Source organism: Apus apus, chromosome 1 (assembly GCF_020740795.1).
Source record: "Apus apus isolate bApuApu2 chromosome 1, bApuApu2.pri.cur, whole genome shotgun sequence".
Lineage (NCBI taxonomy): Eukaryota > Metazoa > Chordata > Aves > Apodiformes > Apodidae > Apus > Apus apus.
In genome coordinates, this window is record NC_067282.1 from 164537651 (window position 1) to 164565525 (window position 27875).

The 27875-nt window shown below is 37.4% G+C and overlaps 1 protein-coding gene across 1 annotated transcript in view; it reads right to left on the reverse strand.

Moving 5' to 3' along the window:
• Positions 1-27875, reverse strand: part of PTPRQ (protein tyrosine phosphatase receptor type Q) — a 108615-nt gene that overhangs the window by 39240 nt on the left and 41500 nt on the right. The window contains exons 20-27 of the mRNA XM_051621759.1: positions 27668-27833; positions 26911-27201; positions 26358-26633; positions 25453-25604; positions 23617-23758; positions 21184-21453; positions 9597-9929; positions 3078-3199 (exon numbers count right to left, since the gene is read on the reverse strand). Coding sequence (XP_051477719.1) covers positions 3078-3199; positions 9597-9929; positions 21184-21453; positions 23617-23758; positions 25453-25604; positions 26358-26633; positions 26911-27201; positions 27668-27833 — 1752 coding nt within the window. The remainder of the gene's footprint in view (positions 1-3077; positions 3200-9596; positions 9930-21183; positions 21454-23616; positions 23759-25452; positions 25605-26357; positions 26634-26910; positions 27202-27667; positions 27834-27875) is intronic.

The window sequence follows — 27875 nt, forward strand, 5'->3', positions numbered from 1 at the left end:
AAACCTGTAATGTTATACCTAAATATGTAACCAAAACTGTGACAATAAATAATATTGCAAGCTAGAACAATCTATGGAGGTTTGCTGAGCAATTTTCAGCACTGGACTTTTTTAAGAACAGGATAATTAATTACTTGTGAGGAAGACTCTAGGTACACTTTTTCTCTGTTACAGCAGGATATGGACTGGATTACTTATCGGGATCCCTCATCCCTACATCTTAAATAATCTGTAATTTTATAGAAAAATCTACAGTGTTGAGCTCTATATCCAATTAATAAATTCTAATGTTAGCTTAAAAAAGGAGAAAAATGAAAAAATGAGAGCTTTCTAGTCTTTGATCAAGTATCATTTACAAGATTATTCTTATGTCTATTCCCACTACTTCATTTAATGATGTTTTCATGATTGTTTCTTCAGTGTGTAATTTGAAAAGAGGATTAAGTAGCTGTACAGTAGTTTTCCCACTGGATGAAATCTGTATTAAATGCAGCTGCTAAAACATAAGGACAGTTCAAGCATACCTTTTATTTGACAGATACTCATCTATCCCCACTGAGAATTAACCTGAACTAAACTTTCTGATGGACTAAACAGACATTCACTTCCTGGGATGGCCATGTAAAGCTGAAACACTTTTTCCTGTCTGACTATCAAAAATCTGGCATATAAATATTTATACAACAGCTAAAATACAATGACAGCACCACATCATCAAATTTATTTCTGTTCCTCCTGAAGTGTAACAGTTCAGTTCCATCTGCCTTTTACTAATTTTCAGTAGTATTTTATTCAGGACTACTTCTATTATAACAGACAGCAAGACAAACTAAAATAAGACTTGGATAAAATAACGAGGGAGTGCTTTTTAGTTTTCCTGATTTATAAAACTGCAAGGATCAACCTAGCAATTTAAACAGAATACTAATACATTCACTAATAATTACTAATTATTACCTTTTATGAATAAACACATAACAGAGTAGAAACCTGAAATGTTGCTGATATTCTGTTGATGTTCTGACTATTTTTATAAATTCTTAAAGATACCCACTTAAGAACTAAAATGTGTGAAGTTATACATACAGGAAATTCATGGAATTTGGAGACTTTGTAAAAATTTTCCCAGTAGGACAATAAAATAGATACTCAAATTTTCACTGAAAAAGATTGTGACAGCTTTATTGGCCTGTAAGAAAGAATAGATTTGTCTACTAATATGATTATCTACAGAACTGACCCCTGTAGTTACTGATCATTAGATAGACAACATCTGATTACAAGGAATCCCTAAACATAAAGCTAGCTGTCTGAAACATATTTGAAAAAAACAACCAAGCACTTGGTAAAAAGAAAACAAAAGCCCTCCAAACTGACCATTTAAAGTAGGTTTTTAAGTTCCTTCTGCATGCTGGCAGGCTCACATGAAACATTCATCTTACTTTAGGAATTTTACCACAACTTATATTAACAAGGTATTTATAACATTTTCATAGTGTAGAATCAGATTACACCTTGTTTATAATTTAGGAACAATGAGAAAGAGGAGAGATTGTTTAGATAAAAATTAATTAAATATTACACACAAAAACCCCAATAAATCAACTTTGAAAATGGAATTTGGAAGTTTTATCAAAATAATGAAAATAATTCTTTTCAGTTGATGCACTGTAACACTGCTTAGTCAAAGTGACAGGAACTTCCCATGATGAAAAATCTCTGATTTTAGTAAAGGAGAAGTAAACATTGTGTAGTTTCTCGTGACCTATCCAATAGGCCAGGGAACTATTCCTTCCCTCTTAGTATTCCCCTTGTTGGTGTACATCCTTCATCCTGCCAGGCTACTGCTTTCCTAAGTGTGTTCAGAACTGAACAGATCACACCCTACATATTGTTATAGTGAAGTTAGAGAAAGGGAAAACAGCAGGACTACACATGACTCTCTTTTGAGGAGAGAGTTTTTAATGAGGAACTAAAAAATATTTGCTACTTCTTTACTGATCTTAGAAACTTTGACTGCACAAAAATCTCAGAATTAATATTTTAGCATATCCGTAATTCTTATGACCAATTCAGACACACTGAAAACATGCGCATATAGTGCATCTCTTACCAGAATACTGAAATAACTTTACACAGAAAGCCTTTAAATAGCTTGAAGTAGTCTTTAATTTTTTCCTATTCTCTAGCAGATTGATTCAGGATTTTTGAAGCTGCAAACAGCAAGTTTTCCTGGGTAAAGTCTGGTAAACTGCTTCCCATTTTCACCAATAATCCTGTCTGCATAATTTCTGGAAGAACATGGAACACATATCCTACTTAAAGCTTCCCATGTGGTCAGACTTAGAAAGTTTCATATCTTGCCACAGGGCAGGAAATTAGGTTTATTAATGGTTGTTTTAAGGAGGATTGTAAGGGTAGTAGAGGATGAAAAGAGAAAGGGCACTAGAGCTTTTCTCTTATGTCAGCCTTTTTTTGCTTATAAAGATCAAGGAGAAAGAAGGGTTATTGCTGTGCTACCAAAATACAGCTAATCTGATGGACAGAGCATCAAGTGGAAATCTAGTTTGACTTTAAAGTTTAACCTCTGATGCACTGTGTAACTTTGTACAAGTCACTTCCTTTTGCTAGGCTCTCCCCTCTCATTTGTAAAATCATGATAATGAACTTTTCCTTCCTTCAAAGAAAAAACAGAAAAAAGTAATTATTATTTTAACTGGTAAACAGCATTGCTATTGTCAGAAGGAGGTGCACCTCTGCAAAGCTCAGCTACAATTTTCCTGTATACATAGAATCACCAAGGTTGGAAAAGACTTTCAAGATCATCAAGTATAACACATTATTACAGTATTACAGCTACACTTTCTTCACGGCCTCTTACTAGCACACATTTTTTAATACCAAGTGATTAAGAAATTCATAAATGTACAATTAATTCTTATGTGGAGTTTATGTGGAAAAAGACACAGTCATACAGCTTTTCAATCCAGTTTGTGTCCTGTCATGTCTATCAGAACATCTGCTGTGTTATTTATATCACATCTGTATTACTACCAACTATAAAACAGTTGCCTTACTGAGGTGATGTCTATGAGGTAGCACGTTGGTCCAGTAATGATAACAGGTTCACTCCAGCTGATATTGATACTGTGAGGAGATGTAGCTAAAACAGTCACATTTTCTGGAGGACCGTCTGGAGCTGTAGAGAAAAATATGCATGTGAATCACAGCCGAAGAAGTTCACAAGTAACCCAATAAATGTAGTGGCCAGTAGAGATTATTTTTCAATTTGAAAGTAAAAGGTTTTCACACATTTAACATTATGGACTGCCTAAATATTTTTCCTTTTTTTCTTTCTCATATATAAAGCAAGCAGTGTGATTTAGAAACCCACCTTTCATTACAATTACTGCAACTTTTCTAGGCTATGAGCTGCCTACAAGTTCATCTTAAATTGAAATTATGGGTGGTTTAAATTAGAAGTTATTTATATGCATTTTACATGACAAGTAAAATATATACAACCATTTAGACAAATAGACAAGCATAATATATTTATGTCAAATGAATCATTCAAAGAATAAGAAATTGTGAAAACACAAGGTCTTCTGCATGCTAGAAAAATTTTTTAGCAGTGCTGGAAAGTACTAATACAAATAATTTTATACATAAAAAATATTTTCTAGGTTTCATTTCAACTTACTCTTGACACATTGAGAAACTCTGGAAAACACACACAAAACAGTGATATGAATCGTAAGCTAGCAAGAATATTCACATTAAGAAATGGGATTTTCCTAAAATTTCCTTTTGTCAAGGTGATATGTGGATTAACCTAGTTAATTCTTATACATGAATAAGACATATGTTATCAAGTATTAATGTAATAATAAGAACAACACAGCAGTTCTCAGTAAGTGGCATTACTTTTTCATAATGACCATGGTAAATTTAATGAAAACAAAATTTGGAATAGAAGTGATAACAGATTTGTAGGTAATGTCAGAACTTGGATCCATGGTACCTTTTTTTTGGCCTGCTACAAAAAAAAGACAACTGTAATACATATCGGTGAACAGCCTGTTATAGAAGCAACAACAGATTTGTACATGTTTCTAAAATTTCATTTCATGATGCCTTTTTTTTTTCCATCTACCACCAAAAAATAGAGCTATGATTAACACATACCACTGAGCAGTTAAAAAAATTATAAAAGCAACCCTATCTATCCTAATCGAAGATGCAGTCTCTTCCCACAAATATGATTAATCCATTAATATGTATTTTTTTCTCCATTAATCACTAGGTACTAGGGCTTAATGAGGAAAACTGGAGTGCACAAAAGGCTACTTACTTTTATAGGTAGCAAAAAAATTAGGAACAGGAAAACAGCAGGGAATGAAGTACATAGCTATTGAAATTATGTGTGAAAAATTAATGAGGAGAAATTGTAAAATTTTGTACTGTGAAGGTGAAAATATTGCACTGTGGCTGCAGAATAAAACAGGAAGATCTGGGAGTTTATAAGGTGCTATGAAGAGTTTTAGGGTGTTGGATATAGGAGGTAGATTGCTGTGCTGGGATTAGCAGGAATATACTAAAATTTGTAGGCAGGATCAAATTCAACCATTGGAAACAGTCCCCAGAAACACCAAACAGCATGGAACAACTGAATGAAGAATTTAACTGAATGAACTATAAAAGTACATGAAGGGTGGTGCAAGGGGAGACTGCTCAGAGGAGGCTGCTGTCAGGTCAGGTGTTAGAACAGACAAAACTAAATACAAGGGCAAACATATTGCACTAGAATTATCGCAAATTGAGTTTATTTTGCAAGTAATGCATATCAGACTTGTTGCTGACAGAGTGTCCTTTAGTTAAAACAATGCTCTCAGTATCTATGGCAGTGGTATTACCTTTATTGCCAGCTGAAATTTCTGAAAAACAGTATAAAATTATATACATATAGAGCTTCTGGAGCCTTAGGGTCCAAACTAACCAAATTTCCAAAGACAATTTTCCATTACTTTTTTATAACATTAACATTATATAATGACAGTGTGAAATAATTTAAAGCATGATCTTTTTATTTTGATAAATTCTTAGATCTTTGCAAGAAAAATCTAATGGAATATGTTGTATTTAAGATAACTATCTAAAATATATCTAAGCATTCATACCTGGTTTACTTTAATCATGAAAAGCACAATATCAGACATTAACCAAATGATACTGAAATTCAGAAATGTTTTCTGAAATAACCTGTATAATTAGAAAGAAAACTAGAAAATGAAATGTTTCAAACATGTCCCGTTTCTTAGGAGAAACATCTTTTTAAAAACTGTTTTTGCTTCAGTGGGTAACTGCCACATTCTGATTTAGGTTTGTGAAATGAATCTAGTCAATACGAGGCCATGATATCACTATACCCTTTCTCTTATAAATCACAGCAATTTACTCAGTAGAAATGACCTAGTCTTATTCTCTCATTCCCCCATAATCCAATCACTTCCTCTCATAAGCACTTTTCTCCTGGTTTTCACAATAATGCATTTTCTGTAACTAATAACCATCATTTCCTGATTATCATGCTTCTATCCTTGCACAGGAATGTGGGTCTTATGGAGGTCAGGGTCATCTTTCCCATCCATCTGTGTCCTGATGCTAAGGCAGCAGTTAAGTGTGTTAGTCTGAAGATCAGTCTGGATAGCCCATTATTTAGCATAATCCTCAAAAATAAGACTGAATACTCCAGTCTTCTAATAGAAATTCAAGCTTGCCAGTTTGGTTAAGACCAGCTCTTCTTTTCTTTTTTCCCCACAAAAATTAAGTGTGAGGTTTAGTTACTTAATTTTATAATCACTTAGATTGCTTTTACTTGTACTTTAACATTCATATATTATAGCAGGCCTTAATTCTTTTTCAATGTTTAGTTCCGAGAGAAAGGAACAAAGAAAAACAAGTTCCCTCAGGCAAAACCTGCCAGAAGAGAGGGCATACAACATGAGATGAAATCTCATTGCTTTTCACCACACAGAGACATTTCCTTAAGTATACCAAGCAACTGGGTATCAGCAGGGATTGGGAAAGAAGGTGCTGAAAAGAGAAGCATAACCCTCTGCCCCATGCATCTATGTCCTAGACTCCATGGGACATTTGAACATCTGGGATTTTCCTTTGTATCTCAGTATATCCTGGCATTAGGAGACTTGGCAGTTTACCAAAATGCATTGCATTGTGTGACTGTACAGGATCCAAAATAAGGTCAGTGGTCTCACTGCCATTAATTTTCCACATAACACTGACCTTCCAAAGTGATTATTCTCTCAGAAAGCACAAGTCTGGCCAATCTAATTCTCCTTAAAACAGTGAAAGTGAAACTTGGGGTAAGTGCAGATGTGAGGGAACACAGTTTCCCCCAGCTATGGAAAACACTTCTTGCCCTTTCCCTTACTGTGACAAACCACTGTGATCTTCTGTGCTGGTAACTATATAAATCTATGTTATGTTGAAAGTATTTCATTTTGAGGAGCAGATTTGGCTCTTGAGTAATCCATCAGCTAAGTAATAACAGTGCCATCAAACTATTTTATGAGACAGTAGAACAACTCCTGTGAGGATAACCTGCAAGACAGAAGGCTGAATAGTTTATCTGTGTGATGTGAGAACTGGACTGTACTGAACGATCGATACAATCTTCCACGGATTAACACTATAATCACTTTCAGTGCAGAACGCAGCCATTTTGTTTTGTCTGAAACTTTCAGATGAGTTAAAAAACCTTAAAAAGAATTCCTATAGCCTTTAAATTTATCTTCATAATGAACAACTGAAATAAATACCTAAGATCCTTATCTTAGTCACTGGATATTCAGAATACTTATGCATTTCTGCTTTTGTACAACAGTCAAATCCTCAGTAATTGCAAATAATAGTTAGGGTTTCTGTTATGTAATTTTTGCTGTTGTTAATGTTTCATCTATTTATATTCTGGGAATGGATTCTAACAGTTTTCAGCTTGAATGCTTTAACTTCCTGAAGATGAGTATAATAATTATAGCCTCTTCATCAGATGCAAGAGAAACACGCATTTCGGAGAACCCGAATATATCTGTAGAAAAATAATTTCACTATTATTTCACAACCAAGGTAACTTTTCCTTTGACAGAAAAATGTCTTACAGAGGCACTTCTTGAAAACCAGAAACAGTGGCTAACTTCTGCCCTCAGTCTTCAAACACAACACCCATTGATTTTATGGGCTAAGTACTCAGACTATTTTACATAGCAGCTAAGTACCCTTAAGCCCTAACAGACCATGTATATTGGCTGTGCACCAGCAGGCTAATCCAGAGGATGCTTGGCCCAGTCCACGAGGGTAAGGAAAGGGGGATTGACACCTGTTCTCTGGATCCTCTCTGTGAGGCTGCCCAGAGTGTCAGGTCAGTTTCTGGTACACCCTCTATTTCTCTTCCCTGCTACAGGCAGTACTCTTTGTGAAAGAAAGAAGGGAACTAAGGTTTTTTTAGTCTGTTTAACTGTTTTTCTAAACACTAGTCTTTGACAAGTGTGAGGTCAGGGAGATAGAGACCTGCTCTTCCTCACAATCAGCCACTGCTCAGGGCAGCGCCCAGCACTGCTGAAGCAGATGGGAGCTGCCAGCTGGCTACCCAGCTGTGACATGTCACCTTCCTCATTTTTTCCCTCCTCAGCTGATTGCCATTACCCCAGGAAAAAGACAGCACCCAGCCATGATGCCTGGAACAGTGCCCATGACTTCCTTGACTCCAGGGTAGTGAGTTTTATAGGCAGCTCATCTCTTGATGTGTCAGTGCTTTAGCTCCTAGGAAATTTGCTGCTGCCCAGTGCCCTCACCACAGACACAGGCCAACAGCCAGACACTTGGGCTGGAAGAAATGGTGGAACTTTTTTAACTTTTACCCCACCACCGTTTTTTAAGTGGGCTAATAGAACACACAGAGGACCTGCTGCTAAGAACAACACTGTGTTGGTATGGAAGGGGCTTGTGCAGTCTACTGAGACTTTTATACTTTTAACTATTCTCATTGAGACTGATAAGAAACTAGGTCTCACTTAAATCAAATTACCACTCCTAGATAGGATCCTTATTTTATGTGATTATATGTGTTTTCATTATCTGCCTCTCTGTCCAGTTTAAAGCCCTAACTTTCCTAAACTCAGCAACAATTGCTTGAAGATAGGTATTTGTATATGTATATGTCAGCAGCTGAGATCTATCCATTTAACAGTAAGAAATCTCCCCAGGGCTGTTGGCTCAAGAATTGCATTACTTCTGTTAGCTATTTTCTGCTCTATCTGGGGTTATATTGTTTCCTGATTATTTATTTATTTATTTTTACAGGCATGGCATCCCTGTTAAAATCAGTGAACAAAGAGAGCCCATGCACTGCAGCTGAATCTGATTCCAGAACTTCTCAGTCCAAAGGAGTGCTTCTGTGTTTTACACGCAAAACGGGCTGTTGTGATGTTCACTATCACAGTGTCCAAATTTTTTAGCCCTTTGGGGCAAATTTCTTATCTACAAATAAAGATGACAACATTTCCTTACCCAGTAGAAAAATTGCAAGGCGTTTAAGGATAGATGGCTGTGTTACTGGACAGAGAGTGCACAGATACTATGAGAAGTGTTCTTTAAAAGCCTCCTGGATCCACAGGAGTGTGAAAACATGAATGGAACAAAAAAAGTATGTGAGCCATTTAATAGTCCTTGGTACACAGCTGCTTAAGTCCTTGGTATCTCTATTACAATTTCTTGGGAAGCGGAAAGGAGTGAAGGAGCTGTGATTTAATCAGGTCACTTGTGGTGGTTCTCTACATGAGCCAGAGGCCGGATCTCAGATGTGCTCTGACCTGGGTTGGCTGTGGACTGGAAGGGAAGGTCATATGTCAACATGACAACTTCCTAAATAATTTATGTTTCATGTCCCCTTCTCTCAAATATCTAGTGATGATTTATCTGTGACAACTAACTCTTCTCCTACTTGGAAACTGAAATCCTCAGCTGAGGCATGACAGTCCTGGAGGTGTTACATGGCTACTCTGATTTGTAATCTCTTCAGGTGGATATGGTACTGGACAGAAATCTGTATACCTCTGAAACTATTGCTTAAATTCTTTGCCAGGAACATACAGCAGAATTTCTTGTGACATAAGAGAACAGGCTTTTAGTCAAAGAATTGAAAACAGACTGCTTCTCATTGACACATTCCATATGTAGAGATAGACTGAAAAAGGTTTATCAACCCAAAGTAGCAAAATTCAGACTTCTCAATTCCACATGTAGACTAGGGCTGAGGAATGAAATTGCTGTTGGGTAAGGTGTAAATATAACAGACCATCCAAAAGGCATTAAAATCTGAAGTAGTGTCAAATACAGGTAACTACTACATGATTTATATAAAGATATTTTATATGTGAAGAGTTGCAACAAATCTTTATTAACTTCACCAATATTGTAGGTCTCTGAAGAAGTAACTTTTACCAAGTGTTCTTGCTTATTTAGGTGAACATCACATTTTTATAACATTATGACACACGGAAAACATCCTTACTTACAGCCAGGAAGTGTCTGCGTAGAAATCCAAGGTGAAGAACTGCCATAACCAACATTTGTACTGGCAGCAACTGCAAATCTGTACCATCTGTATTTTTTCAGTCCATACACTGTCTCTTCTATCCGGTCATCAACCACATTTTCATATAAATATTGATGCATCTCATATTCAATACATTCCTTAGCTTCCCAGCCACTGCAGTGGATGGACTGTAGCTGTGTAGTAATTTTGTAGTTTTGAAAGTTGCCAAGGATGGATTTCGGTGATCTCCAATTCAAGGTCACACTTGTTGACTGCACATTGGAAAAGACAATATCCCTGGGAGCACTAGGAACTACAAAGTAAAAAACCTGTAAGATATCTTCATTTGAATGTGAATGCAACTATAACCCTTTTATCCAGTGTTGAAAAAACATTTTAAAAAGCATGTCTGAAGACCAAGATTCATTTTTATATAGTTAATGAGGAGTAATTACATTGGTGTAAATCACACCATTCATATATAGGTGGTGTGTGTTTGCTATAGCTTTTGAAATAAAGAAAAATACTTCAAGGTGTGGCATGTAGGGGCAGCTCTGAGAGGTGTGACATTGCTGTTGCTACATTCAGGGCTGTCTCAACTCAAGGAGGGAGTATCAAGCAAATGTATTTTTGGCCTATCCATAGCACCCTCTACTGCTGTTGCTAACTGGGATTCCTCACCTCTTACTTAGAAATACTCATCTGTCTCCCTCTCTCTCGGTAGCATATGAAATCCTGAAGCAACACCGCAAGGTTTCATAAGTGTCCTGTTTCAGCTTCTAAATGGAAAGTATCAATACATGCAACATGTTTGTCTATCTTCATGTAAGTGCTTTACAAGCTGTTCCGTAAACAACAAATTAAAAGAACAGGAAAAGCTAAACAAAGAAAAAAAAAAAGAAACTTCCTATAAACTGTGCTTCCATGTATTTATATACATAAATACACGAGGGTATACATGTTGTACTTCTGTGCATGGAGACAGAAGTAGTGCATAGATGTACACATACACATGCACACACATGTATCTGTATCTATTTTAAGCCATCAGTGTACAACCAGCTCTCACAGATTGGATGCAACATATGGTTTTGTGCTATTCCATACAGTAAGACAATATTATCTCTAAGACTTTGTAAGGTAATACTAATACTCTCTGTGGCAAAAACTGCAGAAAAATCAGCTCAGAAATAATTTTGTGCACTTAGCTTTAAAGAGTGCTTTAGAGTCTTTGGGGGGAAGAAGTATTGCTGCTGAAAGAAAAACACATGATACATCCTCAAACTGAAACTGAAGAAGCACCAAGGCTTACATAAAGAATAAAAGGATCCCAGACCAACGTTATTGGGGAAGAAAGAGAAATCCCTCTTTTTCTTTCCAGCCTTGTGGGAATATCTGATCTCTGCTTTCATCTGCAACAATTTGTTTATAAAAATAATCATAAAAGAACAAGCTGAATCCTCTCCACTAAATATGAATGTTTAACAAGAAACGTAAATTCTGAGTCAAATCAAGCAGTGATGATGAAAAGGTGGAGGAATTAAAATCCTTTTAAATGAGCCCAAAGCAGGAGAGGGGCCAGGCACAGGAATTGTGGGCACTTCCCCTGTCCTCTCTCAGCTCTCACGCACTTTTACACAACCTTGCAGCACACAGCAGTCCCATGTGCTCCCACCCTGCTACACACTCAGCAGACACAGAACAAGAGCAAATGGTCTAAGAAAAAAAAAATCTTCACTAGATTTTGAACTTTCATCATCCAACCTATCAAAGTTGTTTTGCTCTGTTGTTATTAGCGTGAAAAGAAGAAAACTACAGGGAGTAGTAAATAAAAACAGAAAGGCGGCAATGTTCTTGCTTGATTACAGTCTTTGGAGGTGCAATACTCAGTTTGTCCACTTTCAAAAAAATAAATACTGCAATATTTTTATAAAAGCTCTGTAAACAGTATTTGCGACTTGCATTAACTATAAGAAAGTGCTTAGTTTGACCATTAGCGAATGGAAAATAAAGGCAGAGAAATGTTCAATGTTTACTATAAAAAAATCTGTATTTTTCCTTTAAAAATCCCCTACTCTGTTTTAATGCAAATTATTAATACCTGCAAAGATACTGCAAAGAATATTAATCTTACACACTCTATTTTGACGATGATAAAACGCGGGATAGCATGGATAAAACTACTACCCAGTCTCACTCTGAACTTTAATTGAAGTATTTTTAAGACCAAGCTGACTGGTGCGGTCGATATGCCAGAGGGACAGGTTGTTATCTAGAAGGACCTGGACAAGGAGTGGGCTCATGTGAACCTCATGAAGTTAATAAGGCCAAGTGCAAGGTCCTGCACCTGGGTAGGAGGAATCCTCATTTTCAACACAGGCTGGGGGATGATGTGATAGAGAGCAGCCCTGCAGAAAGGGACTTGGGGGTACTAGTGTACGAAAAGTTGGACATGAGCAAACAATGTGCAGTGACATCCCAGAGGGCCATTTGCATCCTGGGCTGCATCAAAAGAAGTGTGGCCAGCAGGTCAAGGCAGGTGATTCTGCCCCTCTACTCAGCTCTCATAGGACCCCACCTGGAGAGCTGTGTCCAGCTCCAGAGTCCTCAACATAAGAGGAACATGGACCTGTTGGAATGAGTCCAGAGAAGGGCACAAAAATGGTCAGAGGGCTGGAGCACCCCTCCTACAAAGACAGGCTGAGAGAGCTGGGGTTGTTCAGCCTGGAGAGGAGAAGGCTCCAGGGAGACGTTATAGTGGCCTTCCAGTACCTGAAGGGGCTACAGGAAAGCTAGGGAGGGACTGTTCACAAGGGTGTGTAGTGACAGGATGGGGGGCAATGGTCTTAAACTAGAGCAGGGTAGATTTAAATCAGACATTAGGAAGTTCTTTACAATGAGGGTGGTGAAGCACTGCAACAGGTTGCCCAGAGAGGTGGTGGAGGCCCCATCCCTGGAAATACTCAGGATCTAGTTAAAAAGGTCCCTGCACACTGCAGGGGGGCTGGACTAGATGACCTTTAAAAGTCCCTTCCAACCCCACACATTCAATGATTCTATGAAGATATATTCCAGGAATTAAAAAATTAAAGAGTCAGCAATTCCAAAGTCATCAGAACAAATACAAATTAAAAGAATTTAAGAAAACCAAATTCTCCTCCTTCTCACTCCAAGCAGATTAATCTTTTTTAGATAATGAATATGACCTCAGCTTCCCAGGCACACAACTCCAGGAATTCTTGCTGCAACAGGAAAAACCAGCATTGGCAGGTCTGGAATTGAAGTATGAAAGTACACAACATGGAGATGGAAGCAACTGGCTTTAATGCCTCTGAGTCTACCTTACTAACTTCATCTGCTGAAAACTGATTATTGGACTATACTCAAATCTAAATGAAAGACTTGATCAAAAACTGAAGCAGGGGCTTGGAATAAAGTAGATAGTAACTGGTTGCTTGCTTAGTACCAAGAGGGAGGTGGAATATATACCTTCCCTTGCTCAAATGTGCAGCTGGTAGAGCCATGGCTGGCACAACTGCTGTCTCTGTGCCTCAAACAAGGCAGGCTAAAGAGGCCAACCACAGGCAGAAAGATATGTGCCCATGTTCTAGTCAGCATGGTGGGCTTTACTTCTCAAGCAGAGTACCCTGTTTCCCCAGTTTCATCAAAAAGAACTGTAAGCTGGCAATATGGCAGTAAAGATGGAAAAGATGCTTGGCAGTTTCACAGAACTAGAAATTATATCAGAAAAAGTAACAGTGGATCTGATTTATGGGCTTTCAAACAGAACAACAAAAGTATAATAAAACCAGAATCTGTGAGTCTCCTTGTATTGGGGGAAAGATATAAGCTCCCACAGGGAGGGGGGAAGAACAGGGTGCAGGAAAATGATGTTTCTCTCCTCATCTGTTCCCTAGAAAAGTGTATTTTTTCCCTCTAACCAAAGAGGGAACCCATGCACATTACTCTCACAAGGCTGGAGACAGTCTCTGTGATCATCCTGGTCAGTAATGTTACATCAAAACCATCATTTTGAAAGAAAAGCGTGCAGATACCAAGACAACAGGCAGATTAGACAAGTACTACTTCTTTCCCGCAAAGCTTTTACTTCTGTTTTATGTCACCATGTTTTCAGTTTAGTAAGACCCATATATGCAAAATATTTCTATCCTACAAAAGAAAGGGTCAGTCGGCAGAAGATGTAGAAAAATTTTCTCCATCAGCACCTACACAGATATTTAAAATTGAAACAAAGCTTTAAACATTTGTTGGTTTAAAATCTCGTCCATTTTATTCATTGCTTGCATAGTCAAATAAAGTATAAATGTAATCTCTCATTAGAAAAAATGAGATCATATCAAAATCCAGAGCAAATGAGAGGTTTGCTCTGAGGGCCACAGCGAGGAGCAGTGACACCCAGTGGCACCGTGTCCCTTGCACTTGATGATTGTGTTCAATGAGACGACTTCAAGACAACTATGCTATTGGGTTACAGATACAAAGAGGATTACAATTACTCTAGCATGGAGAATCAGATTTCCATTCCTTAAGAATGAGTAAAATTCCCCAAACTTTTTCTGTCCACAGATGGTACCAATTTGAACAAACCATGCCATGCTTCCTAGAATAATCATGCAGCTTGTTTAAATTTTCTAAACATGACTCGACTATGATGAAGAGATCACTGTTCATAGTAAAAAAAAAAAAAAAAAAAAAAAAATTGAAGCAAAAAATTGCATCTTTGTAAAATATTCTTTCAGATTAAATTGGAACTGTAAGAAAGATTTACTAATCTGCTCTCACACACTGCTGCTTTGATACGTGCCTAACAGGAACTTTATTATTATTCTTGGTTTCCAGAGAGGTGCACTTTCTGGAAAAGGCATGAAGAAGGCTATGCCTGTGTTAGTGTAGAACATTAATTGTCTAATACTATGCTCTGATTAGCTAGCTGGCATTCTAGTGCTAATCCCATATTCAAATTTCCCAGGAATCATGGGTAGAACCCCTTAAGTCTCATATCTGACAGTCTTTATTGAATTGTATTGCATTTGGTATCATTCAGCTAGCTCTGGGAGTAGGGAGTTTTTCAAAGTCTGAAATTTTTAGTGCAATGTACTCTACTGTTTTCCATGTAAAAGCTTTTAATCCAGCTTCTGAAAGCCAGCCAGGGAGCTGGCAGAGAGGCTGGCCGTGAAATACTGATGAGTTCAATTTCTGAACTGGAGGAGGAATGAGGTATTTTCAGGTTCATCCACCATTTTTCACATGATGGCCAAACTCCAATGAAAAGTGCCTGAAGTAAAATCCACATGGGATTTTAAGCTCCTAAAAGCCTATTTACGTGCCTGAACTCCCACTGAAGTTGACAGGAAGCTGAGCACCTAAATAGAAGTTACTTTCATAGATCTTGGCCCTAATTTTATATGCTCGTCTGGCTGCTATGATAATTGGCCCTTTCCAAAGCTAGTGGTCTGCTCTGAGATTAAGTTTTCATTTAAGAACCAAATGAAAGGACATTCCTGGTAGAAAAAGCATGAGGATTGTGCAAAGACTTCAATCAAGTTGAACTGGGCCAGTGGAACTGGGTTAAATCAATAGAAATACTTGGTAGGAAATATCTTACTTGCAATGCAAAGATAGCCTAAGGGCAGCAAAGGACACACATTAAAAAAAACCTACTGAGAAAAGTTATGGCTTTCTGTGAAGACTTCTGTGGAAAGCAGTGACTACAGCTGCGCGGGCAGGGAACAGAAGATGGTAATGTGATACAGCATAGTTCCTAACAAAGTTAATAAAAAAAAGTCTGCCTACAGAACAGCTGCTTGTAGCTGGAGTTTGGATTAAAAGAACAGCGGCAGCCCAGAAGTCTGTTGGGTGGTATTAAGAGCATCAATAGGGGGAAAGTGAAGAACAAAGTAGAACAGAGAGGAGTGGGCACACAAGTCTTCAGAAAATGGAGGTATCTAGAAATAAAATGAATATTCTGAATTTATTATCTCTTTCAAGATATTTTTGAAATCTTAGTTACCCAAAGGAGTTCCCTGGGTTAAGCTGATATCCCTTACCACACTAGATAATACTCTAGCACAGACTGCTAATCTTACTTAGGGAGACTCATCATAATATAAAGTCCTACTCAGTACGAACAAAGACATCACAAATAGGTCCCAAATGATTTTACTAATATAAAAATGTAAAAACTGTAGACTATTTTTCCCATGACTTGGGACTGATACTATCAGACATGCTCTAAAGGAAATTGCACAGTTGAGAAAACATCTTTAAAAAGCCTCCTCGGACAGTGTCTCTTAGTCCTTAGCACTAGAACATTCAGTATCTATGGGATCTAAGCATGGAAAAATCAAATCCTACAAATCTAAAGAGAATTGCACACCTTGAAGTTAAGCTTACAAAAGTAGTGAAAAGCTGTTAGCATTCCAGTCTGAAATGAAATAAGAATGCTCAGCTTTCCAATAAATGGGACCACTGCCTACTTCTCAGCAGAAAATTTACTTGATCTGGAAATGCTTTCAGTGTCAGCTTTGTATGTATGTCACCACCATTTCTTATACATTAATCTAGAGTTATCCTAGTCCTTAAAAAATATTTATTTCATCCTACACTATACGATTCTTCTATTTTTATCTACCTGCTCATAAAAATAGCATCAATGCAATTTCATTGGCAGCAACGAAGTGATCATTGGATTTGTCTAGTGAAGATCTGCCATAAACATCAGAGCTATTAACTGACATTTGGACATACCAAATAATCAGAAAATCTAAAAAAAAAAAAAAGAAAGAAAAAAAAGAAAAAAAAGAAAAAAGAAAAAAAAAGTCCAAATTACATTAAGAAAATAGAAATCTGGCAAAAAAAAAAAAATGGTAAAAGAAAAAAGAAAGTGCTTCAAGGTGTTTTAGTCATTATTAACTCTGCAATTTTTGGATGCTCTTACTTTAATACGCTTTGGAAACACAGACTTGTGAACAGTTGTTCACCTGAAGATGTGAAACACCCTGCTCTTATCTGTCGTAGTGACAGGTACACCAGATCTCTTCCATTTCCAGTGCTGTGGCTCTACAGCAGGTTGATTCCTCTGGATAACCAGGCCAACACACTGCACTGCACAGCCCCTGCTTAGTGCCCTAAGGATGGCTTCAGGGTATGGCCCTAAATATTTCTTCCAGTGCACTATGGTCATCTGTAGTTCTCTTCACCAGTTAATGAGGAAATTCATATAATGCCAACTCATAGAGCTGCCATGAGCAGCCATGACCTAAGAAAATTATTTGTTGTGAAGGAAACAGAATGTTTCCTTGGGTGTGAAGACTTTAAGCCCATGCTGTGTTGTGCTCCCTGCAAGCCTCAATAGAAAAGAAGGCCATTTTCCCATAGGCTCCTCCATCCTGGAGGTACAAACCCAGAATTTTTAAAGGTTCTCCTGTTCAGAGATCAAAAATATTTTGTTCACAAGTAACAACAGATTATGACAATTTGCCACTTCCACACTGAAAGACCTAAGAAACATTCCAATTACCAATCCTTTCAGACACTACTCTCCCTCATGCACAAGACATACTTCTGTGTATAGCTACAGAATCATGAGGGTTGGGAAGGACCTCTACAGATCATCTAGTTCAAACCCCTGCTAAAGCAGGATTGCCTGGAGCAAGTTGATGCATTAATAACTGCTGTCTTTGGTAAATTCATGTCCCATCTTACATCTTTCCCTTAAAAGAAGAAAAAAAAAACCCACGTTTTCCTTGGTGTACGTTGTATTTTCCTGCAGCTTTTGTAGGGGTAATTTGATCCTGGCTTAGCCCAGGGGAGGCTGCTGAGGCTGGGAGCAAAGGGGGAAAGCAGAGCGGGAGCAGCAGAGCAGAGAGGCCACAGGGAGCAGGGAGAACAGTCTGAGCCCACCCATCAGTTCACTAACTACAAGTTAGTATTGGCCAGCAAAATCAAGATCAAATTATGTTTCCTGGACAAAGTACTAGACATATGTCTTTAAAATATAAGTTATGAAGGAATCTCTGTTTAGTAGAAAACAAATGGTAAGACCTATCACTGCAGTATAATGGGGGCCTCAGCTTGTTCCAAGACTCAGTGCTCAGTTATAATATTAAGTAGGGCTAGCAGTAAGGAAGGAAAGACTACTGTGCCTGTCTTAATACTATAATCAATATGATTAATATTTCCAGAGAAGAATAAAAAAGTTTATGAAGAAAAATCCTACTTTAAAAAATTGAAAGCAGCAGAACATTTCTTTGATTATTCATGCTCTGAAACCTCCAGGTAGCTTTTTAATGGTTTTATTTTTTTTCTTAACTGAATTACTATTACACTTATCTCAGAATTGTGAATTAACTGAATCTTCACAACTTTAGTGTGTCTTCTGGAGAAGTTTCCAGCCATTTTATGGCTCTTTCTCCTTTCTCAAAGCTCACTTAATGAAATTTCATTTTAATATGTGCATTTTCTTGAAAGTAATCCAAAGATAGCCATTCAGTCATAAAATCCTAACACATTTATGCATGCATACTTGCTGTATTATCTTTCATACCCTGCATAATATATTTAAACACGAAGTAATATTACCGCTACAAACTCGACAATTTTTATAACATACTGCAAGCTGGCAGAGCTACTAATCTTCCTATAAATTTAGTCTTCATGATTCATGTTTAATTGTACCTGGATACAAACAAATTTTATCTTTAAAAAAAGGCAAATAATCTTGCTAGGAATGTAAAGGTCAAAAACTATGCAGTGAGACACTGAGCCAAATTCGATTTCACTTTATGTCAGAAATAAATGCATTGTCAGTGACTCAGTGCTGGCTACATATTCTGTGACTAATCTTAGACCACCATAAATAAGAAGCTGACAACAGCTATAAAACTGTTTCCATTCCTAACCATGAATCTCCAATTCCTGGTACCCGGTCACCACAAAACAATTCATGCAAACACATAGTTAAGGAAATGTCCTAATAGTAACTAGTTTGTTGTAAATATGACTAAGCAACAACATGGATGCCTATGCTATATCAGCAAGAAAGGGTCTGTACAGTGTTTGTAGCAAAAAACCCACCATCTGTAGTACCATAAATCCTTCACTTAGGAAAACTCCCAGTGATAAGACGCATAAGCCCTATGTTGCTACAAAGTAAAATATGTTTTTTTCCTCCTGCTAGAAAACCCCATGTAACACAGATTATGACACACGAGCAGCCTCTCTTTCAAGCCCAGGCTTAATACCACAGGCACAGCTTCTCCAGGCTTTCCTCAAACACTAAATGGTAGCCAACACCAACTTTCTCAGAAATCCCAACAATTAACTTTCCCAGGTGCCAGGCTTCTTCAACACTGCTAGAAACCCTTCCCATGTCCTCCAGTAAGTGAAATGCCTGTGATACCTAATGAAGCCTCCTGATCTCCTATGTACCTGAGGATAACATGCCATCTGTTAAGACCCAAAACCTCCTAGAAACCTCCAAAAACCTTCAGGTTTTGGATGAGTACAGTTCTAATTGTGCATAGGCTGTCTGCACACCCATCTCCAGTTTCAGTTTCACTCGAGCTCTGAGCCAGGGCTGGCTGTTCACCAGCCCTGATTTAAAAGAGAGGGTGGAGAGTTACAACTGTAGTTAACAAGTATACTTAGATGCATGCTCACATGCATCCACACTCAGCACAGTAGGCATCACTACACTATTTCCAGCAAACACTGTTAGATACCAGTATGCTTATCTCTAATATTCAAACAAGGCTTCCTTCAGAAGTGGATTTTGAACTCTGTCAATGGACACAAGTTTCTGCACAAACCAAAGGTGAATGACCCAGGTAGAATTCTTAAATTACCACGGACCCAGTGTGGGAAACTGTTCTTCCCCACGTAAGTCTAAACAAAAACAGAGAGGACCAACAGGGATCAGAAAATGGCAGGATTTGTAGGAGGGCTGTTGTTGATCAACAAGTCAAATCAGAAATTACATTGTTAGCAGAAACAGCTATGAATATGCCACCTCGTTACTCAAACAGGGGATATAGCCTGGCTTTAGTGGGATGGACTGTATTATGATGAGGGGCAGTCATCAAAGTACAATGCAGGCTTTTTTCACAATGTTGGCCTCATTATGCCAGCAAGGGGCTGCTCTGCTTGTCCTCATTTGGAGCTCAGTCATTTGACCTGGAACCAATAGAGCAGTAGTTCAGCTGATGATACAGACGTGGTCCAGATTCACTCAGACATACACATCCACAAGTCACATTTTAAGAAGTGTGGAAATCAAAATTCAGAGTGGGGCACTAAGGCTCTGTGGATAGGAGAGATCCAAAGCTGAATCTAAGTGTAGGCAGCTCAGGAAGCTACCAACAGAAGTCTAAGCATAATACAGGTAAGTCTGATCTCCTCCAAATTTAAATGTCAGATTCAAGTCTGCATATTAGAGCTGCCCTCCTACACTTGTCATCCAGAACCTAAACCCCATCACTGACCTAGGCTCTTCTATCTATTATTTGACAGAACTGAGCAGAAATCATTCTTTCAGTTAAAGTATGTAGGTGAATGAATGCTGCCACTCATCTTTTAAGTTATGGAATAACTTAGTAATTAAAGTATTATGATAGTTATGTTTTGTTCCTAAACATTAGGAGATATAGTAGAGCCCTCCCCATCCCATCCCTAAATTCCCCAATGATCCAGCTGTTCTGAATTAAAAGACCTCCTCAACTCCACTGCATGCAATTGATGTCACTGAAGAAGAAATAGCAATAGGAAATAAATGCAGTAATTGCTCCTGTAACTCAGTGGGAAGGTGAAGTCTTGTTCTGGATGCTACTTGTTGAACAGTATTTTTTATTAATAAACTGAATTATCACTTAAGAAGAAAAAAAGCAAGTGAAACAATTCCAAGAGTAGAAATTGCCCCTAACTGGGAAAGAGAACTGAAACACGAATTTGCTTTCTGGAATGGGCATTGGGCTTCTTTCCAGTTCCAGTTCAGAAGCTAGGCACATAGCTATTTACACAGAAGCAAGATTGTACTTTGCACAGAATTTCATCTCCAAGTGAAGATAGAAGTTTCAGGTGCCAGATGAAAGCACAGCCAGGATTAGGTGAACTCTGAAGTGTGCAAGGAAGATAGATTTTAGGTGACAATTTTTTATTTCAATGCCAACAAACCTACCTATATTATTCTTTGGATTTAGCTCACGATTTTCTTTGTTGTTAAAAAATCCTGTTCATCAAGAGTTCTGACAACAGTCTGCTTGAAGAAGTTAAATGCTCCTTAATTGCACAAATTTTGAACAACTTAATGGTTCTCAGCACAGAAAAGGTACTCTCTCTGTGCTTTTTTAAATGGCAATTAATTCCATTCACATTACCAAGAATATTTCAAAACAGGAGAAAGAAGAAATCCTGTTTCTCCTCATCCACTATTAGCATGAAGTTTAAACAACAGGATTTAGTTGCCTGAATTGAAGAAGGTATTTCAGGCTTACTTGTTTCTTAGTCATCACTTAAATTAAACAAAATAATTGACTTGAGCAATTTGTTACCTTTTTCTGGAAGTGTACTGGAATTGCATATCTGTTCTTCTCCATCACCAGCAGATGTTGCAGCTTTTATTTTAAATTGGTAAGTATTATTGGAAAGTAGGTTTCTAAAGGTATACCGCGTATCGTAAGATGAAAAATTTGTAGAATTTCCTTCAACTGTTATGATGTAATGAGTAATTACACCATGGGGTGAAGCAGGAGGGTCCCACTGCACTAGGATCGATTGCCAACTTGTTGCAATACAGTGAACATTCTGGACAGCATCTGGCACTTAAAAGATACATATGCACCAATGATTAACATTTCCATACAATCAAAATGGTAATCACAGAACAATATAGCAAGCCTCAAACATACCAGGGGCAGAAAAATTGATACTGTAAAAGTAACACATTGAGACAACAAAAACACTTCTTTGTCCTCATTAGATGGTTAATTTCCAACTACTATGAACATGACTGATTCTGGTACTTGAGACAGAACAGGCCTTCTGTCTGGCTTATTGCTAGTTGCGTGCTCCGATTTTATTTTCACATCTGCTCGTATTTTACCCATGTTTTTTTAATCGAAGTGTAGTAAAACACACACAGCAGTGTGAAACCCATATACATACTCCATCACAGTATCAACTGCAGCAGTTTCTTATTTATGTTATGCTTTGTTTCTTTCAGGCACTGTATCCTATCTCTGTCATTTCAGCAGAGGCATGACCTGCACAGAAGTCACTGGACAGGTTTCAGAGCTGTCAAATCAATGCTATTACATTACTGTTCCCCACCTCCTTGCAGGTTCCAGCAGGAGAAATTTTTTTAAATGCTCATAAAAATTTATTAAAAGGTAGCAAAGTTTATACTCATGCTGAAAATAGAGCAATTATCTGTGAACAATTGGTTAAATAGAACAATGAAGTAAAATATCTCAGAAAGGGCTAAAGTGTTGGCTGTACCAGCTAAAAGAAAATTAATACATATGAGGGATGCTGCAACCTACTTCCTCTGCTAAAACTTGTCCAGGAATCTGTAAAATAGTGAAAAGACTATCAGTGAGGTACCAGAAATAGAGGGAAACGTGTTCATTATCGCTGCACACAGGTGAACAAACCTCTTTCAAATTAGTAGTTTTCACAGTTCAAAGATTTTTTTATTATTACTTTTTTTTTAAAGCAGCATCTGCAGAAGAAAGAAAATTACCTGGCACTTTTAATAAAGACTACGGACAGAATTCTTAGGTTAGCTCAATGAGGAACTGATCTAGCAGTTGCCCAAAATTTGGAATGGAGGGAAAGGAAACAATACTGCAACTTGCTGGCCAGAAAATCTTGGAAAAAGATGTAAAATGACTGGATGACACTCCAATAACTCTCCAGCAGTGCTGAAGAAAGTACCAGGAGCATGGAATGTCAATTATGAAATGAGACAACTGGCGGATGACGATGGCTGTTGGGCCAGACAACCTCCAGCTGCAGGGATCCAACAGCCAACCTGAACCAATTAAGTGATGGTTACAGTAACGGTGTAATTTTTACCAGAACCCCTGTTTTATCAGCTCTGGAAAGAATACTTCACTGGAATTGTAGTCACCATCTGGGATCTTCTGACACCTCATCTGCTCTCTTTGCTGCCAGTATAAAGCAACCTGGGAGTTCAGACACAACTCCCTAACCCATCCTAGTCCCCTGGCACTGACTGACCTTACAAAACACATGAGCCTGGGGACTGCTTTGACCTGGCAGAGGAGCAACAGTTTTGCACAAAGGCCAGTTTCACAAACCCACAGAGCTCCTTGGCTCTCATTAGTGAATGCTGAATATTCACTTTCATGTGATACAATTTTTCATTTTGAAACAACCTGCAACTTCAAAAGACATGTAGAAGGCCAAAGACAAAAATGAACATAATTAACTAAGTAAGCAATCTTTGTTGTGTAGTCCTCCCCAGCTGTCAAGAAGAATAAGATCTAACAAATTAGGGTATTTAGTTAGTGGGTAGCTTCCTTTCCTAAAATAAATTACAAAATGTTTAAAAATGTTACTTATTTAATACAATTTCCAGTTAATTTGCCAACCTTATGTCCTGCTGCTTTTGATACTGCTGAAGTTTCAGTTATTTTCACAGGGATCTGAATTATCGCTTTGATCTGCAAAGACTGGTATCTATCTGATTTTCCTCCCTTTATCTGTGATGCTATTAAAAGACTTATAGTAGCCATATAAGCCTTTCATTTCAGATGAGGACATTTCTAATTCTACACTTCCGACATGGAACTTCAAACCCAGCCTATCCGGTACAACAGGAATGTGAATTGGGAGTTCCACAGGCAGAAGACAATGAGATAGTGTTATGTTACATTCTCTTTGGAGGTAAGAGGAAGACTGCTGTTCAGCCATACAAGGAAAATACATACAAACAGAACTTAGAAAGGGTCACGTCTAACCTGATTCCATTGTTGTAAACTGGACAGCATTACTGAACTGATTGCCATTCCCAAGCTTGGTAAACGCAGAGACACTGATAAAATAGGGGCTGAATGGATCTAATCCAACAAGGTTTGCCTCATGGTATGAACCTGAAATATTCTTAAGGAAGAAAAATTTGTTAGTATGCAGTTGATCTGTGTAAACAATGTGGGCCTCACCATGAACCCACTGAAATTAATAGAAGTTTTAGAGACATAGTCTTGCCTCCTCTACTCTGAGTAGCTTTCAGTCAGTTGTCCCTGAGCTCAACGAAAAAGAATGCAGGGTCAAATTCTTCCTTTCCCTTCCCCTCTCCCTCTTTCCCTGTGGCTTATGAGGAAGATATGCCAAAGGATGGTATAATAATTACCATGGAGTTGTTGAACAAATTAACTCCATTTATGTCTTTTTTTACCAATACTGACAACTTTTGTCACCTCCACACCACCACATCAACTCCCTCTCACCTTCTACTTCCTTACTACACCTCTGCAGTGGAAGAATTCATGGGCTATAGCTTCCAACTTCTTTTGCTTTACCTGAGCCAGACACACAGACTCAAGTCAAGCTTCAAAAAAAAGCTAAAAAGCACAGTTCAGTTCCTAATAGCTGTTTTTTCCAGACCAAGGCATATTTTGTGCAAATGTTGAGAGGACTAAAGCAGCAGCAGGGTAAGAGCTGGATTTCAGCAAGAACACCTGCTGAGCATCTTGTGGGATCCATGTTATCTGATAATTATGGTGCCTCACTATAATATTTTCATGTAAATTGTTCTGGCTGGCTGGCTGCCACAATATAAATCTAATTTCTTGCCTATATAACATTACAAAATATGAAGAAACATAGGGCACGGAAGACGCATTCAAGGGCTCTGGCCAGTTTCCATAGTCTAACTGGGTTTTTGTCTGCCTCAGATGGACAATGGAGGATAATCTTTGGTGGCCTCCAAGAGCACCCAAAGAGTGTGTTTCCAAAGGCAGCTGTTGCAGAAGCCACTCTTCCATATGTGCATTGTGCTCCCCCTCTTCCCAAGATTTTGGAAGAAAGTGGGGTGATAACAGCACTATGTTCCACAATGGGAAAAAACAGCAGTCCCACACCTATTGTACAATACATGTCTCAAACACATCCTTCACTGCAACAATGCCTTTTTCCTGCAGCTTTTTACAAGTATCTCAGGTGAACAATATAGTTCCTAAATTATATTGTTTCTAAACCTGAGATACAATCCTGACCTCAGCTTGCTACCGTTACAGTTCATGGTACATTTCTTGATGCAGTCAGATTTAAGCAGATACAAATCCCTTGATAATTTTTTTTATATAATTTTATAGCATCTATTCAGATAAAATTTATTCCATTCCATTACTCTGCAAAAAGAATAAAAAAACCTAGTTTTAATAATTTATCAAGATGACTAGGAATGTTTGTATTTCTTCTTGATTCTTGAAAGTCTGCAGATACTAAATAGCTAAACAAAGGTAGCCACAAAACAAGTCTGCCATTTTCTAACACCAAATTTACACTGAAATATGAACTAAAGATTAATAAAGTTCATCATTAATGGAATATTAGAAGCTCACAGCAAACTAAAATTAAAAAAAAATAAATTAATATCTAATTTTAAAAACTGAACTACAGCCACAGTGGGAGGGTAAGTAAACTGTCTTAACAAACAAGAATTTAGGAGAGCTTCATAATTCTAGGAGCATAACAAACATTTAAAATATGTCATATATTTTGTTCCTAAAGTTTGAAAAAAGTATTTATTTGCCCTCCTTGCCCCCAAATTAAACACTTAATTTTAAACATACCTGATAAAACAGTTTTTCAGTGTTATTTTGATAAATCTTGAAACTGTATCTCATAATAACACCATTTGGCTGAGGACTGGGATCCCATTTTAGCCACACAGAATCCGCAGTGTAGTTGGTAATGGTCAAATTCTGGGGTGGAGCCAATGGCACTGCAAAAGAGAAATGCACTTGAGTTCCAAAATACATATAACCCAGGGAAAACAAAACACTTTGGAGAAGCAGGAGAACATATGTAAGATTGTCACCATTTTAACTGAACTTAACAGAACAGTACTTCATTGTTATTTTAATATTTTTCTCTTTTTTTGGCATGAAACAAATACCATTAATTGGAAATATGTTTATTCATCAAGGGATCTTCTTAGAGAGCTAAGAAATCTATTAATCACTTAAGCATCCTCACTGTCAGAACTAAGGCATTCAACAGAAGTTGTATTACATATATTACTGAAATGCGATATATGTCACTTCCCACATCATATATTGGGTGCAAGATATGTAATTTACCATGCAGGTGAGAGGAAGTCCATGAAAAGGAGCCCTGAGAATATGTAAGAAATATTTATATGTTTTATAATTTTTCAACTTGGGGGGATGAAGAGAGAGGTATTTTTGATTGCTTCGAAATCCCAGACACTTGGCAAACCGTAGCATATACCAAACGCAAAAGACATTTCTCTTTGGAGTTACTTTTTTGATAACATGACCTGCTCTTGCACACTGAAGAGAAATCAGAAAAGACTCCCCTTGAAGTGCTTCCTTCCTCTGAAAGCTCTTCATGCACACACCAATGGGAAATTAATACTCCACCTCACTTTTCTCAGGTCTGATGTTCAGATCTTAGAGAGATGCAGTAACACAGGGCCAAAATTTCAAAGTTACTTACAAATGAATTTGCTCACCTGACTCATGTATGTAGAATGGAAGCATGGCAGATGGACCAAGTCCTTTTATTGTTCTTGCAGCCACATAAGTGTTATATAATGTGAATGGCAGGAGGTCTTCCAAGATCATAAAATTATTGATGGTAAAGAATGAGTTATTCTTTTCTGGCCCAAATAAACTTAAATCATAACTTATTATAATACCACTTGGCTTAACAGGAGGGTCCCATGAAAGCAAAACTGAGGTTGTTGAAATATTGGAAAATGTTTTGATTATAGGTGCTGATTCTGGGACTAAAGGAAGAAATAAGAAAGGGAAAAAAAAAGGAAAACCTCAGAAAATATCAGTTACAATGAAAACTGTCTTAGCGATCCGTTAAAGTTGTGCTTTGAGTGGAAAATTCTATTTCATGGTCTCAACACAGAAATACATAGCAGTTGTTTGTGTCATTGTATAACAAACAAGCTTTAAGTAACAAGGAAGAAACAAACTTTTTTTTTTCTTTTAAACAGCTATTTGTTAGGGGTTTCTTCTATATTTCCTTAGCAATTAATAAAATATACTTCTTACCATCTTCATCCGTTCTTATATGCAGACTTAGAGCATGCAGCTCAGAAAATCCTTTATCCGTGGCTGGTGTGATTTTCAGAATGTAATCAGTGTATTTCTCCAGATTGTCAAAAATTATGCTTGTGTTGTAGGTAAGGAAAGACAATATCTCATTGGTTCCCAGTTGCAATGAACTTAGTGAAACATGAAAGAAGACCAAGCCATTTGGCTGGGATGGTGGAAGCCAGCTTACATTTACAGAAGAGGAGGAAATGTTTTGATAGACCAGATTTTCAACAGCACCATCTGGGACTATGAGAGATAATAAGCAAAAAATAAATGCATAGATTACAGTAATAAAGAATCCAAAACCAAAACAGAAACAAATGCCAAAGTATGATTAGTTTGCAAATCTCTTTTTTAACATTTTGTACCATTTAAAAAACATTTTTCGCTATCAGAAGCAAAATATTTTGAAGGCATATGTGAATAATCATCACATTTAATTTATTAATAAATTACTCCTAATTATGGTTAAAGAAAGTATTTTTATTCCTTCTATCTAAAGAAGCTTGTGAACTAAGTTCTTAGCATTACAAAGCAGAAACTCAGATCAAATGTCTTCCTTGAGAAGAGAAATACTGTAGCACTGAAAACAGTACTTACTGCATTTTTTTAAACTTTGCCATCGTAACAGTAAAGTCATGAGTAAGTTAGAGATTATTTAATAAGTAGAAGCACTGATATACAATGGACATTTAAAAAGTTATTAACTTACTATCTTGATCTGTATACACATCTATTATTTCACTGGTTTTGTTTCCATCTCCAAGAGCTGTGCTTGCAGTTAACCATAGAGTATAATGGCTGTATTTTGCCAGGTCATCTAGAACTGCAGACTGGGGCATATTGACCTCGCTGTCATTATTATAACTTGTGAAATTCTAAAGGGAAAAAAAAATAGTGTTGTAATCGAAAATGTTATT